Source organism: Anomaloglossus baeobatrachus, chromosome 12 (genome assembly GCF_048569485.1).
Source record: "Anomaloglossus baeobatrachus isolate aAnoBae1 chromosome 12, aAnoBae1.hap1, whole genome shotgun sequence".
Lineage (NCBI taxonomy): Eukaryota > Metazoa > Chordata > Amphibia > Anura > Aromobatidae > Anomaloglossus > Anomaloglossus baeobatrachus.
Genome location: NC_134364.1, coordinates 49,614,246 through 49,630,417, shown reverse-complemented (window position 1 = coordinate 49,630,417; position 16,172 = coordinate 49,614,246). Strand labels below are relative to the sequence as shown.

Sequence of the window (16,172 nt, the reverse complement as noted above, 5' to 3'; positions counted from 1 at the left end):
CCTTCAAGACTGTTGGTAGACCATTTCCGGTGACTACCTCTTGAAGCTCATCAAGAGAATGCCAAGAGTGTGCAAAGCAGTAATCAAAGCAAAAGGTGGTTACTTTGAAGAACCTAGAATATAAGACATATTTTCAGTTGTATCACACTTTTTTAAGTATTTCATTCCACATGTGTTAATTCATAGTTTTGATGCCTTCAATGTGAATCTACAATTTTCAGAGTCATGAAAATAAAGAAAACTCTTTGAAAGAGAAGGTGTGTCCAAACTTTTGGTTTGTACTGTATATCTATATATAATTCAGATTTGCTTTCCTAACAGGTTTGACCTTTCCTCGTGGGAGGCCGTAGCAAATGAAGAGATGTGGGAAGCAAGGTATGTTTCATTGTGTATTTCTAGGGGAGTTGCGGTAACACAACGGCCATGATGTAAGTGATCTCTGACCAAATATTGCCTTGCTGCTCTTTTTCACACTGACCCCTATGCCTCATATTACACTTGCACTTCCTATTCTCTATACAAGGCTTTTCAGCAGTCTCTTTATCGTCACAGGCAGAATTACACAGCGAGATCTAACCTCTATAATCAGTTTTCATAGCTCACCTGTTCCTCCTTCCTGCACAATGATCTTTGCCCAGATTAGAGCGGAGTAATTATATACCTTACTACAATGAAGTTCAATCTAATTAAATCTATTACACTCTCACTTTCTGTTCTGTATAGAAAGCTTTTCAGCAGTCTCATTATCATCACCACAGACAGGACTACAAGGAGAGGTCTAATGTCTATAATCAGACTTCACAGCTCACCCTTCCTGCACAATGATCTTTGCCCAGATTAGAGCAGATTACACCTTCCCTTTAAGTTGCAAACAAGAATTTAACTCATCTGTCACTTTGCTTTTTTAGAGTGAAAACTGCTTTTTTTCTGTTTGACCTCGCCGAGTCTCCACATTTGTCCCCATCTGTCAAAAGTCATCTGTACCTCTATTCTTACCAGGTACGGTACTTACTTTATTGATAATTCCATGTAGAAATATACTTTTACGGTTTGAATTATTTTTAGGGCCAGAATCAATGATAGGAATAAGTACCATACAGCTAGCAATGGGCATACAATATCCCACAAAAGTGAGTACACCCTTCACGTTTTTGTAAATATTGCATTATATCTTTTCATGGGACAACACTGAAGCTCTGACCCTGTGACACAATGTACAGTGTCAGTGCGCAGCTTGTATAACAGGGTAAATTTGGTGCCCTCTAAATAACTCCGCACACAGCCATTAATGTCTAAACCGCTGGTAATAAAAGTGAAGATAGACAAATTGTGCCCAATTAGTCATTTTCCCTCCCCGGTGTCATGTGACTCATTAGTGTTACAAGGTCTCAGGCGTGAATGGGGATCGGTGACTTACATTTGGTGTTATCCCTCACACACTCTCTCATACTGGTCACTGGAACATGGCTCCTCATGGCAAAGAATTTTCTGAGGATCTGAAAAAAAGAATTGTTGCTCTACATAAAGATGGCCGAGGCTATAAGAAGATTGTCACCACCCTGACACTGAGCTGAAGGACGTCGGCCAAGACCATACAGTGGTTTAACCAGACATTAATGGCTGTGTGTTGAGTTATTTAGAGGACACCACATTTACACTGTTATACAAGCTGCACACTGACACTGTACAATGTATCACAGGGTCCGATCTGCAGTGTGGTCCCATGTGTGTGCTTGAAAGGAACAGAGGTTCTTGTGCTTGAAAAGTGCGTGTGCTTTAATGGAGCGGAAATGCATGTTCTTGAATGGAGTGGAGGTGCACGGGCTTCAATGGAGCAGAGGACCACGTGCTTGAAGAGAGCGGAGGTGGGCGTGCTTGAAGGGAGCGGAGGTTGTGGCGTGCTTGAAGGGAGCGGAGGTTGGCATGCTTGAAGAGAGCAGAGGTGCATGTGTTTGAATGGAGCGGAGGTGAGTGTGCTTGAAGGGAGCGGAGGTGGGTGTGCTTGAAGGGAGCGGAGGTGGGTGTGCTTGAAGGGAGCGGAGGTGGGTGTGCTTGAAGGGAGCGGAGGTTGTGGCGTGCTTGAAGGGAGCGGAGGTGGGTGTGCTTGAAGGGAGCGGAGGTGGGTGTGCTTGAAGGGAGCGGAGGTGGGCGTGCTTGAAGGGAGCGGAGGTTGTGGCGTGCTTGAAGGGAGCGGAGGTGGGTGTGCTTGAAGGGAGCGGAGGTGGGTGTGCTTGAAGGGAGCGGAGGTGGGTGTGCTTGAAGGGAGCAGAGGTGGGTGTGCTTGAAGGGAGCGGAAGTGGGCGTGCTTGAAGGGAGCGGAGGTGGGCGTGCTTGAAGGGAGCGGAAGTGGGCGTGCTTGAAGGGAGCGGAGGTGGGCGTGCTTGAAGGGAGCGGAAGTTGTGGCGTGCTTGAAGGGAGCGGAAGTGGGCGTGCTTGAAGGGAGCGGAGGTGGGCGTGCTTGAAGGGAGCGGAAGTTGTGGCGTGCTTGAAGGGAGCGGAGGTTGGCATGTTTGAAGGGAGCGAAGGTGGGCATGCTTGAAGAGAGCAGAGGTGCGTGTGTTTGAATGGAGTGGAGGTGGGTGTGTTTGAATGGAGTGGAGGTAAGTGTGCTTGAAGGGAGCGGAGGTGGGTGTGCTTGAAGGGAGCGGAGGTGGGTGTGCTTGAAGGGAGCGGAGGTGGGTGTGCTTGAAGAGAGCGGAGGTGCGCATGCTTGAACGGAGTGGAGGTGGGCGTGCTTGAACGAAGGCGGGGTGCACGTGCTTGAACTGAGTGGAGGTGCGGGTGCTTGAATAGAGGTGCGCATGCTTGAACAGAGCGGGGGTGCGTGTGATTGAACGGCACGGAGGTGCTCATGCTTGAACGGAGCGGAGGTGCGCATGCTTGAACGGAGCGGAGGTGCACATGCTTGAATTGAGCGGAGGTGCGCATGCTTTAATTGAGCGAAGGTGCACATGCTTGAATTGAGCGGAGGTGCGCATGCTTTAATTGAGCGGAGGTGCACATGCTTGAATTGAGCGGAGGTGCGCATGCTTTAATTGAGCGGAGGTGCACATGCTTGAATTGAGTGGAGGTGCGCATGCTTTAATTGAGCGGAGGTGCGCATGCTTGAACTGAGCGGAGATGCACGTGCTTGAACTGAGCGGAGATGCACGTGCTTTAACTGAGCGGAGATGCACGTGCTTTAACTGAGCGGAGATGCGCGTGCTTGAACTGAGCGGAGATGCGCGTGCTTGAACTGAGTGGAGGTGCACGTGCTTGAACTGAGCGGAGATGCACGTGCTTGAACTGAGCGGAGATGCACGTGCTTTAACTGAGCGGAGATGCACGTGCTTTAACTGAGCGGAGATGCACGTGCTTTAACTGAGCGGAGATGCGCGTGCTTGAACTGAGCGGAGATGCGCGTGCTTGAACTGAGTGGAGGTGCACGTGCTTGAACTGAGCGGAGATGCGCGTGCTTGAACTGAGCGGAGATGCGCGTGCTTGAACTGAGCGGAGATGCGCGTGCTTGAACTGAGCGGAGATGCGCGTGCTTGAACTGAGCGGAGATGCGCGTGCTTGAACTGAGCGGAGATGCGCGTGCTTGAACTGAGCGGAGATGCACGTGCTTGAACTGAGCGGAGATGCACGTGCTTGAACTGAGCGGAGATGCGCGTGCTTGAACTGAGCGGAGATGCACGTGCTTGAACTGAGCGGAGATACACGTGCTTGAACTGAGCGGAGATGCGCGTGCTTGAACTGAGCGGAGATGCGCGTGCTTGAACTGAGCGGAGGTGCACGTGCTTGAACTGAGTGGAGGTACACGTGCTTGAACTGAGTGGAGGTGCACGTGCTTGAACTGAGCGGAGGTGCATGTGCTTGAACTGAGCGGAGGTGCATGTGCTTGAACTGAGCGGAGGTGCACATGCTTGAACTGAGCGGAGGTGCACGTGCTTGAACTGAGCGGAGGTGCACGTGCTTGAACTGAGCGGAGGTGCACGTGCTTGAACGGCACGGAGGTGCGCGTGTTTCAACGAAGTGGGGGTGCGCGTGCTTGAATGTATTGGACGTGCAAATGTTTGAACGGAGTGGAGGCGTGCGTACGTGAATGGAGCGGAAGTGAGGTGCGCGTGCTTGAATGGAGCAGAGGTGCGCGTGCTTCAGATGAGCAGAAATTGGCTACAGCGATCACATTTCTTCTGAACAGAAGAAATACACTTGGATGAAATGTGGACAGATGTTGATGCCAGCAGATGGAGTATGGTGAATGCATAGGAGCTGCGTCGGTCGGGGAGTTTTTTTTTAATTATTATTATTTTTTTTTTCTCTTAGGGGCACTTTGCACACTACGACATCGCAGGTGCGATGTCGGTGGGGTCAAATTGAAAGTGACGCACATCCGGCGTCGCAGGCGATATCGTAGTGTGTAAAGCCTTTTTGATACAATTAACGAGCACAAAATCGTCGTAATCGTATCATCGGTGTAGGCTCCGACATTTCCATAATTTGGAAATGACCGATGTTACGATGTTGTTCCTCGTTCCTGCGACAGCACACATCGCTCTGTATGAAGCCGCAGGAGTGAGGAACATCTCCTACCTGCGTCCTGCGGCTCACACCGGCTATGCGGAAGGAAGGAGGTGGGCGGGATGTTTACATCCTGCTCATCTCCGCCCCTCCGCTTCTATTGGCCGCCTGCCATGTGACATCGCTATGACGCCGCACGACCCGCCCCCTTAATATGGAGACGGTTCGCCGGCCAGAGCGACGTCGCAGGGCAGGTGAGTGCATGTGAAGCTGCCGTAGCGAAAATGTTCGCTACACCAGCTATCACCATGATATCGCACCTGCGACGGGGGCGGCGACTATCGCACTCGGCATCGCAAGCATCGGCTTGCGATGTCGTAGTGTGCCAAGTACCTCTTAATCTCTCTTCATGTCTATTACTTGTACTGGAAACCCCTTAAGTTGTAGGTGGCTACAATGAGGCCAGTAGTTTATACTTTCCCACCAAATATCCTATGATCTGGAGGAATGAGTGCCCGTGGCAATGGTATATTCGGACAGTTCTGTTCGGCTAGGTTCACACTTCCGTTGTTTTGCATCAGTCAAAATCCGTTGCCTTGAGGAATTATGGTATCCTGCAAAATATTTTGCAGGAATCCAGGTTTTCCACATAGGCTTCTATTAGTGACGGATTGCGACTGATGACCTTGCGTTGCATCCGCTGCGTTGCGGTCAGTCGTTTTTTGACTGACTGCTGGGCGGGAGCAACGCAGAATGTAACGTTTTTCTCTCCGTCAAAATTGACGCACCGCGCAGGAATCCGCCGCAGTCCGTCACGCTTGTAATGTTTGTCTATGGTGCTGGATTCCGTCGTAATCCGTCTTACAACAGAATCCAGCGCTGGATTCCGCTGGCACACCCACTGGGCTGTCCCAAACACAAACGGATCATGACTGATCCGTCAAAAAACGGACGCACAGCGGATGTAACGGACGCGACGGATCAGTTTTTTCACAGGATTCCTGTTGACATCTAAAAAACGACTGATCCGTTGCTGACGGACTTGACGGATTTAAAACAACGGAAGTGTGAACCTAGCCTTAGTAAGTAAAGCCATGGCACCGGCATCTGCTTTGGGTCTTGGGGCACAGCTACTTCTGGTACTTCCGCAACCCCTATAACTACACGCATACGGGGCAGTAAGTGAACTCTCACCTGTCCTCACCCGTCCTCCTCTCTTTCTCTCATTTTCAGCTGTACAAAAAGGTAATAGACGAACATGAAAATCATCCCATTAACTGGCACAAAAACTACGCCATTGCATGTGAACGAATGCTGCGCCAACATCAAGAGGGTATTGACCCGGAGCACCTTCTGGAGGACGCCATCAAACACTTTTCTGCTTATGCCAGCAAGGCTACGGCTGACGGGCAGATAGGAGCCATATGGCAAGCTGTTCACTACTTCAAAGAAGAACTCCTGCGACTTCAGAGACTGAAGGGTGACGGCAGAAGAAACGCGTAACACCTTCTTACTCAACTTCCCTCTCAAACACACTGGAAGCAGCGCTTATGGACCAATGGAGGAAGCGTCTTATCAATTTTCTAGGATTCTTCTGAGCTGGTGAACAGTTATGGTGCATCAACCTTACCTCAACACTTCCTTGTATACAGTGTGTCCACCCATATCCTGTCCACCGCCATTAACTTGAGAACGGCGGCAGCTATAGGCATAGAAGTGGTGTCTAGGTATAGTAAAGTAGCCATGCACTACGCAATGAAACCACCTATAGCGCCACCTGGTGGGAAACAACGGAGTTAGCATTTTTATCTCAAAAACAGAACGAGATAGAGAAAAAAAGTGAATTACAAAGTTGTAGGGCATCATCAATTCAATACGAATCGACACCTCGCATACAGAAATGCTATGATTAGAACGTGTAAAACTCACAAGGCTGCGGACGTGAAGCGATACCTCATGGAGACCTTCCTACAAGTCATTGGGTATGGTGGCTGCGTGGAGTGGTCTCCACGCTCACCTGACCTGACCCTATTGGACTTCTTTCTGTGAGGTCACATCAAACAACAGGTGTATGTGACCCCTTCACCAACATTGCAGGACCTACGACGACGTATCACAGATGCTTGTGCAAACGTGTCACCTACCATATTGCACAACGTGCAGCAAGATACAGTATGCTGTGCAGAGTCCAGACGTGCATTGCAGCTGACGGGGGCCACTTTGAGCATCAAAGTTACATGAGCGCCATATGCGTGACCAGCATTCAATGTTTTGGGGGGGGGTCATGGGTATCATAGCATTTCTGTTTGCAAGGTGTCAATTCGTATTGAATTGATGATGCCCTACAATTTTTTAATTCATTTTTTTTCCCTATCTCGTTCCATTTTTTAAATAAAAATGCTAACTCCGTTGTTTTCCACCAGGTGGCGCTATAGATGATTTCATTGCGTAGCGCATGGCTACTTTACTATACCTAGACACCACTTCTATGCCTATAGCTGCCGCCGTTCTCAAGTTAATGACGGTGGACACACGGTATATAGTAGTAAATCAAGCAGTTGGATTTATAGGCAGAAGGACTCATGAGCCAGTAGACAATTCTTGGTGTATATTATGTAATGATAAAATGTTTTGTATTAAAGGGAACCTGTCAGGTGCAATAGACACCCAGGACCACAAGTAGTTCTGGGTGCATATTTCTGTGGGCATGCTAACATGCTAAGAGGGCAGCTAGTCGGGGGATATAACGCCCTTGGGACTAGTCCCTGCGCTCATTAACATACGATAAAAGATCTTCAGAAATACTTTTTCTATAGATCTCCTTATCTATGCTAGTGTATACAGGGACGGTTAGGCAGTGCTTAGCAATATGCACCCAGAACTGCTCGTGGTTCTGGTTGCATATTGCACCTGACCGGTTCCCTTTAATGACGTTTTTTATGATACTGGATAAAAAGGGTGCACTTTTTAATTTTTCTAAAGAAACCGTGCCCCTCTTGTCCATAGGCAGTATATGGTGTTGCAGTTTTGCCATATTTTTCTGAAAAAAAACTAACTTTTTTTTTTAAGTTTGACACAACTCTCTTAGGCCCCTTTCACACGTCAGTGATTCTGGGACGTTTGTGCTTTTTTTTTAAACGTACCAGAATCACTGACATACGCAGACCCATTATAATGAATGGGTCTGCTTACACATCAGTGATTTGTCACTGAACGTGTCTCCGTGCGGTGTACCTGCGTGTCCGTGATTGCCGCACGGAGACATTTCTATTTTTTTCTGGCATCACTGATGTCCCACGGACCACGCAGTGGTGTGATCCGTGAAACACGTACCACAAAAACACATGCATATAAAATGAAAATCATTTTTACTCACCCGGCTCCAGCGACGCTCTCTGCAGCCTGTTCTGCCTGCTGCTTCTGAGCTGGCTCATTACTGTTGTGCATATTCATGAATGCACGACACAGCTGACCTGGAAGCAGCTGCTGCGGGGGTCAGCGCCGGCCGGATGCTGCACTGCGGGAGCGTTCAGCACCATGGAGAGCGGGCACAGGTGAGTTAATCTCTATGTGCAATCACGGAGAACGGAGCCCGGATTGCACTTAGACAACCCACGTGTGCCGTGAATCACAGCACACGGAGGGACATGGGCGTGTTTTACACGTCAGTGAAGAACGTCTGTGTTTTCCACTGACGTGTGAAATGGGCCTTAAAGGGAGTCTGTAAGCAGGTTTTTGCTACCTCATTTGAGAGCAGCATGATGTAGGCAAAGAGGTGCTGAATCCAATGATGTATCACTTAGATTACTGGCTGCAGCTGTTCTGACACTGAGAGTTTTTAGGTTTCGTCATGTAGCAGAGCTGAGAGAGCTGCGTCCACCCACACCAAGCTCTCTGTAGAGATTGAATAACAGCGAAATAATTGTGGTACTAAACCCAATTGTTAAAAGTTATATTTTATTTATTCATAACAATATAAAATAAGTTAAACTTAGCAAAAAGCCCATATGGGTTAGCTATACCACAACAATTGCAATGTAATAGTATATATACACAAGCCGATACAATTTTACAAACCAGTAATCACAATAAAATAGGAGGATATCAGGAGATAGTAACTAATCTTCCGTGAACTATTCAATAAGTCCAAAATTATAATGTTATCAATAGCCTACAATTCAATAATAAGTTGTAAACTGTGCTAACCCATAAGATGTAGTGGTATAAGCCTCCCAGGTCATCCCAACGCGCGTTTCACCTCTTCATCAGGACATGTATGTCTATAGAGAATGACAACTCACTGTTAATGCACAATCAGAGGATTGGGCGTGCGGGACTGGCATGCTCGTGATATTGTAGTCCGAGCAATAATAAGGATCCTGCTGCTTAATCAAACCTAGCAAATAAGCAACAGATCGGACCGTGACAACACAGGCAGCTCTGAATTCTCTTTGTTAGCTCTTGCAGCCTGCTGGCTTCAGCTTACATAGCAAAAACCTGCTGACTGACTCCCTTTTAATATATTTTTAATTTTTATCTACTTAGTATAAAATTTTCAAATCTAATAACAAGAGTTAAAGGGATAGTCTAATTTATAAAACCCAGTAGGCAGGGGTCCTCTAATTCTCTGATTTCTTGGCCAGAGTGGAATGTGGTGGCAAAGTGGGCCATCTACTCTGGAGGACTCCTCCAACTCCTGATCACTAGTGGGCCCAGAAATAGGAACACTTGAGGTTTTTAAGCAACTTTTTAAATATTTTCTTTTATTTTTTTTAAACAATTTTGTATTTTAATTTTCTTCTAGTTATTATACAAAGCCGGGTACCTCACTTCTGTTTTATACATGTGTCTTAACCCCTTATTAACTCGGCCAAATTTTTCAAATCTGACGTGTCCACTTTATGTGGCAATAACTCTGCAATGTTTCACTATATCCCAGGGATTTTGAGAATGTTTTTTCGTGACACAATTCTTTATGATCATAGTACATTTAGGTTAATATATTTTGTATTTATTTATATATAAAAAATATCAGGAATTTGACAAAAAAAATCTAAAATTTAGACATTTTCAAAATTTGATTATCCTTTGATCCAGAACATCACTGTCACATGGAGATTTTCAAAAACTTCCACGACTGCCATGTTGGCATCAGGTTCTGTTCAGACTACAGATTCTGACATTCCTTCTGATAACTCTTCTAGTGTCTGTGATCTACGCAGGCAGACTTGACCGTTGACCTGCTGAGTGCTTATTTTGTGGCAGGCTAGCAAGAGTTATTCTGCTACTCTGCTTGTTAGTCTCCTTTGATCAGCTGCTGTAGGGGAGCTAATCACATCAGCGCTCCTCCTATTTATGCTGGTTGGATTCTTCCACCTATGCCAGCTATAGTTTATCTTAGTTGGTCTGGGGAGGTGTGGTGATCCATAGTATCTGGTGTGATGCCTATTGCTGTGTGCGGTTGTGAAGTTTACTCTTGTTGCCTTTTTGTTGCTACCCTCTTGCTCTTGTTTTTCTCTTGAGTGTCTTTGACACACTGCACACACACAGGAATAGAGAGAGTTTTGGTTTTCCCTTTTCTGTCCTTATTTGTTTACCATCTTACTCCTGCCACGTCCCTCCCTGGGGGGAGGGGGATATTAGAATAGTATTTCTCAGGAGTATAGAATAGCACGGGACTCCAGTGTCTCTACTATCAGGAGTAATCCTGAGGTGAGGGATAACCTAGGGTCGCCTAGTGTCAATGGCAGAATAAGAGTCCCTGTCCTGTACTATCCCAAAGTAACATCGTGACAATCACACCACACAAAATAGTTAATAAATAACATTTGCCCCACGTCTGCTTTACATCAGCACCAGCCGTAAAATGTTCTTTTATTAATGTGGCAGTTAGAAGCTTTTTATAGCAGTAATTTCTTTGTCGCTCCATTGGGAGACCCAGACAATTGGGTGTATAGCTTCTGCCTCCGGAGGCCACACAAAGTATTACACTTAAAAGTGTAAACCCCTCCCCTCTGCCTATACACCCTCCCGTGCATCACGGGCTCCTCAGTTTTTATGCTTTGTGTTGAAGGAGGCACACATGCACGCAAGCTCCACAATTTAGTCAGCAGCAGCTGCTGACTATATCGGATGGAAGAAAAGAGGGCCCATAACAGGGCCCCCGGCATGCTCCCTTCTCACCCCACTCTGGTCGGCGGTGCTGTTAAGGTTGAGGTACCCATTGCGGGTACAAAGGCTGGAGCCACATGCTGTTTTCCTTCCCCATCCCTTAGGGGCTCTGGGTGAAGTGGGATCCTAACCGGTCACCAGGCACTGGGAGCGTGCTCCCTCCGCAGCCCCTGGGGGAATCTGCTGGACAGGAGACCGGGTATCGTCAGGGACAGGCCCTGCTCCTCTGAGGTACTCTGTGTCCCCTTGGGGACGGCGCATAGAGCGCCTGTCTAATGGACGCTGCAGCAGCTGCTGGGTGTGTTTGTGCGCTGGGACTACCGCGCTGACCGCGCTTGTTTGCCGGCCGCGCTTATAACTTTAGTCCCCGGCTTTTGCGGCCTAGTACCGCATATTCCCGCCCCCGGGCCTGCCAGTCAGGGGTAAGGGCGGGACGCTGCACTGGACGTCAGCGCTGAGGGCTGGAGCATACTTAGTATCCTCCTCCCCCCTCACTGAGCACCGTGGGGCACCAGATTCCCGCACTTTCTAAGGCACGCCCACGGCTCCCTCCTCCTCTCAGAACGCTGGCAGCCATTCCTATCAGCACTTCTGACGCTGGAGAACTTCAGAGACGAGCTCCACAGCTCTGGGAGGCCCAGGCAGGGAATCTGGTGGTCACACAACCGCTGAGGGCGGTCGGTAAGCCGCACCTGTTACTAGGTGCTGGCCCCCCTGGGTGCCGAAGTGCATATTTATATGCTTATATTGTACACATTTACTCTGTACGGCCGCACTATTGCTTTGGCTATATACCCTCTCTGATTGCTCTAAGAGGAGACAACAGCATGTCGTCCGCAAAAAGCAAGGGTGCCAAGGCACAGGCTTACTTTGCAACCTGTACCTCATGTGCGGCTATGCTACCTGCAGGTTCCACCTACCCTCATTGTGTGCAATGCTCGGCCCCTGTGACACTCACTCAGCCGGAGCCTCTGCCACTGGTGGGACCCTCGGCCCAGGTGGAACCACCTGCTGCCACTGTCCAGGTGACAGGGACAGAGTTTGCAGTATTCGCTGACAAACTTTCTGAGTCTATGGATAAATGGTCTGCTAAGATACTAGAAGCTTTGCAGTCCAGACCTGTAACACAGGCCCCGGCCACTGTTGAATCAATTCCCTCAGGCCGTCCTCGGTCGGCGCAGCAAAGTGCTCCTGGGGCGACTCATAGGTCCCACGGTGAGGACTCCGACACGGACCGCAGTCCCAGACCGGCTAAGCAGGCTCGCTGGGAGCTTCCCTCGACTTCATCACACTGTTCAGGGTCTCAGCATGAGGACTCTCTGGAGGATGAAGCGGAGGTGGCAGATCAGGGCTCTGATTCTGACGCCGCTCTCAACCTTGATACACCTGAAGGGGACGCCATAGTAAACGACCTTATAGCGTCCATCAATCAGGTGTTGGATCTTTCTCCTCCAACTCCTCAGATTGAGGAGTCAGCTTCTCAGCAGGAGAAATTCCATTTTAGGTTTCCCAAACGTACACGGAGTGCGTTTCTTGATCACTCCGACTTCAGAGATACAGTCCAGAAACACCGAGCTGTTCCAGATAAGCGCTTTACTAAGCGCCTTAATGACACACGTTATCCCTTCCCCCCTGACGTAGTCAAGGGTTGGGCTCAGTGTCCCAAGGTGGATCCTCCAATCTCTAGACTGGCGGCTAGATCCATAGTTGCAGTGGCAGACGGTGCATCACTCAAGGATGCCACTGACAGGCAGATAGAGCTCCTGATGAAATCCATCTATGAAGCTATCGGCGCGTCCTTTGCTCCGGCATTCGCAGCCGTATGGGCACTCCAAGCTATCTCAGCTTGTCAGTCTGAGATTAATGCAGTTACACGTGCCTCTACTCCGCAGGTTGTGTCCTTAACCTCTCAGGCGTCGGCGTTTGCGTCCTACGCCATGAATGCTGTCCTGGACTCTGCGAGCCGTACGGCGGTAGCATCCGCCAATTCGGTGGCAGTCCGCAGGGCCATGTGGCTACGTGAATGGAAGGCAGACTCTGCTTCCAAAAAGTTCTTAACCGGTTTGCCATTTTCTGGCGACCGCCTGTTTGGCGAGCAATTGGATGAAATCATTAAACAATCCAAGGGAAAGGATTCGTCCTTACCCCAGTCCAAACCAAACAGACCTCAACAACGGAAGGTACAATCGAGGTTTCGGTCCTTTCGGCCCTCAGCCAGGTCTCAATTCTCCTCGTCCAACAGGCCACAGAAGGGTCAGAGGAATTCTGATGCATGGCGGTCTAAGTCACGTCCTAAAAAGACCGCCGGAGGAACCGCTCCCAAAGCGGCCTCCTCATGACTTTCGGCCTCCCCAAACCGCATCCTCGGTCGGTGGCAGGCTCTCCCGCTTTTGCGACGCCTGGTTGCCACATGTCCAAGACCGATGGGTGAGAGACATTCTGTCTCACGGTTACAGGATAGAGTTCCGCTCTCGTCCTCCGACTCGTTTCTTCAGAACATCTCCGCCCCCCGAGCGAGCCGATGCTCTTCTTCAGGCGGTGAGCACTCTGAAGGCAGAAGGAGTGGTGATCCCTGTTCCCCTTCAGCAATGGGGTCACGGTTTTTACTCCAACTTGTTTGTGGTGCCAAAAAAGGACGGATCTTTCCGTCCCGTTCTGGACCTCAAACTGCTCAACAGACACGTGAAAACCAGGCGGTTCCGGATGGAATCTCTCCGCTCCGTCATCGCCTCGATGTCCCAAGGAGACTTCCTAGCCTCAATCGACATCAGGGATGCTTATCTCCACGTGCCGATTGCACCAGAGCATCAGCGCTTCCTGCGTTTCGCCATCGGGGACGAACACCTTCAGTTCGTGGCACTGCCTTTCGGCCTGGCGACAGCCCCACGGGTCTTCACCAAGGTCATGGCAACAGTGGTAGCAGTCCTACACTCTCAGGGACACTCGGTGATCCCTTACTTAGACGATCTCCTTGTCAAGGCCCCCTCTCGGGTGGCATGCCAACACAGCCTGAACATTGCTCTGGAGACTCTCCAGAGATTCGGGTGGATCATCAATTTCCCAAAGTCAAAATTGACACCGACCCAATCGCTGACATATCTTGGGATGGAGTTTCATACTCTCTCAGCGATAGTGAAACTTCCGCTGGACAAACAGCGTTCACTACGGACAGGGGTGCAATCTCTCCTTCGAGCCCAGTCGCACCCCTTGAGGCGCCTCATGCACTTCCTAGGGAAGATGGTGGCAGCAATGGAGGCAGTTCCATTTGCGCAGTTTCATCTGCGTCCACTTCAATGGGACATTCTCCGCAAATGGGACAGGAAGTCGACGTCCCTCGACAGGAACGTCTCCCTTTCTCGGGCAGCCAAGGCCTCCCTTCAGTGGTGGCTTCTCCCCACTTCTTTGTCGCAGGGGAAGTCATTCCTGCCCCCATCCTGGGCTGTGGTCACGACGGACGCGAGTCTGTCAGGGTGGGGAGCGGTCTTCCTCCACCACAGGGCTCAGGGTACCTGGACTCAGCCAGAGTCCTCCCTTCAGATCAATGTTCTGGAGATAAGGGCAGTGTATCTAGCCCTAAAGGCGTTCCAGCCGTGGCTGGAAGGCAGGCAGATCCGAATTCAGTCGGACAACGCCACGGCGGTGGCATACATCAACCACCAAGGCGGCACACGCAGTCGGCAAGCCTTCCAGGAAGTTCGGCGGATTCTGCTGTGGGTGGAAGCCACAGCCTCCACCATCTCCGCAGTTCACATCCCGGGCGTAGAAAACTGGGAAGCAGACTTTCTCAGTCGCCAGGGCATGGACGCAGGGGAATGGTCTCTTCACCCGGACGTGTTTCAAGAGATCTGTTGCCGCTGGGGGAAGCCGGACGTCGACCTAATGGCGTCCCGGCACAACAACAAGGTCCCGGCATTCATGTCACGGTCTCAAGATCACAGAGCTCTGGCGGCAGATGCATTAGTTCAGGATTGGTCGCAGTTTCGGCTGCCTTATGTATTTCCTCCTCTGGCACTGCTGCCCAGAGTATTACGCAAGATCAGGTCCGACTGCCGCCGCGCCATCCTCATCGCCCCAGACTGGCCGAGGAGGTCGTGGTACCCGGATCTGTGGCATCTCACGGTGGGTCAACCGTGGGCACTACCAGACCGTCCAGACTTACTGTCTCAAGGGCCATTTTTCCATCTGAATTCTGCGGCCCTCAACCTGACTGTGTGGCCATTGAGTCCTGGATCCTAGCGTCTTCAGGGTTATCTCAAGAGGTCATTGCCACTATGAGACAGGCCAGGAAACCAACGTCCGCCAAGATCTACCACAGGACGTGGAGGATCTTCTTATCCTGGTGCTCTGATCAGGGTTTTACTCCCTGGCCATTTGCCTTGCCAACTTTTCTGTCCTTCCTTCAATCCGGAATGGAAAAGGGTTGGTCTCTCGGCTCTCTTAAGGGACAAGTCTCGGCGCTCTCTGTGTTTTTCCAAAAGCGTCTAGCCAGGCTTCCGCAGGTACGCACGTTCCTGCAGGGGGTTTGCCACATAGTCCCTCCTTACAAGCGTCCGCTAGAACCCTGGGATCTGAACAGGGTGCTAACGGCTCTTCAGAAACCACCTTTCGAGCCAATGAGAGATATTTCTCTTTCACGCCTTTCGCAGAAGGTGGTCTTCCTAGTGGCAGTCACATCACTTCGGAGAGTGTCTGAGCTAGCTGCACTGTCATGCAAAGCCCCCTTCCTGGTGTTTCACCAGGACAAGGTGGTTCTGCGTCCGGTTCCGGAATTTCTCCCTAAGGTGGTATCCCCTTTTCATCTCAATCAGGATATCTCCTTACCTTCTTTTTGCCCTCATCCAGTTCACCAATGTGAAAAGGATTTGCACTTGTTAGACCTTGTGAGAGCACTTAGACTCTACATTTCTCGTACGGCGCCCCTGCGCCTCTCGGATGCGCTCTTTGTCCTTGTCGCTGGCCAGCGTAAAGGGTCGCAGGCTTCCAAGTCAACCTTGGCTCGGTGGATCAAGGAACCAATTCTTGAAGCCTACCGTTCTTCTGGGCTTCCGGTTCCTTCAGGGCTGAAAGCCCATTCTACCAGAGCCGTGGGTGCGTCCTGGGCATTGCGGCACCAGGCTACGGCTCAGCAGGTGTGTCAGGCGGCTACCTGGTCGAGTCTGCACACTTTCACGAAACACTATCAGGTGCATACCTACGCTTCGGCAGATGCCAGCCTAGGTAGGCGAATCCTTCAGGCGGCGGTTGCCCACCTGTAGGAAGGGGCCGTTTTACGGCTCTATTACCGAGGTATTCTTTTACCCACCCAGGGACTGCTTTTGGACGTCCCAATTGTCTGGGTCTCCCAATGGAGCGACAAAGAAGAAGGGAATTTTGTTTACTTACCGTAAATTCCTTTTCTTCTAGCTCCTATTGGGAGACCCAGCACCCGCCCCTGTTCCCTTCGGGCTGTTGTTCTTTTGTGTACACATGTTGTTCATGTTGAATTGTTCTTTTGGTTC

General features: G+C 50.0%; 1 protein-coding gene across 2 annotated transcripts in view; it reads left to right on the top strand.

The window, feature by feature from the left end:
* Positions 1–6,176, top strand: part of TMEM260 (transmembrane protein 260) — a 142,202-nt gene extending 136,026 nt beyond the window's left edge. For both annotated transcript variants that reach the window (XM_075331282.1, XM_075331283.1), the window contains 3 exons: positions 322–375; positions 909–999; positions 5,737–6,176. In XM_075331282.1, the coding sequence (XP_075187397.1) occupies positions 322–375; positions 909–999; positions 5,737–6,006 (415 nt within the window). In that variant the 3' untranslated portion in view covers positions 6,007–6,176. The remainder of the gene's footprint in view (positions 1–321; positions 376–908; positions 1,000–5,736) is intronic.
* Positions 6,177–16,172: the final 9,996 nt, after the last annotated feature.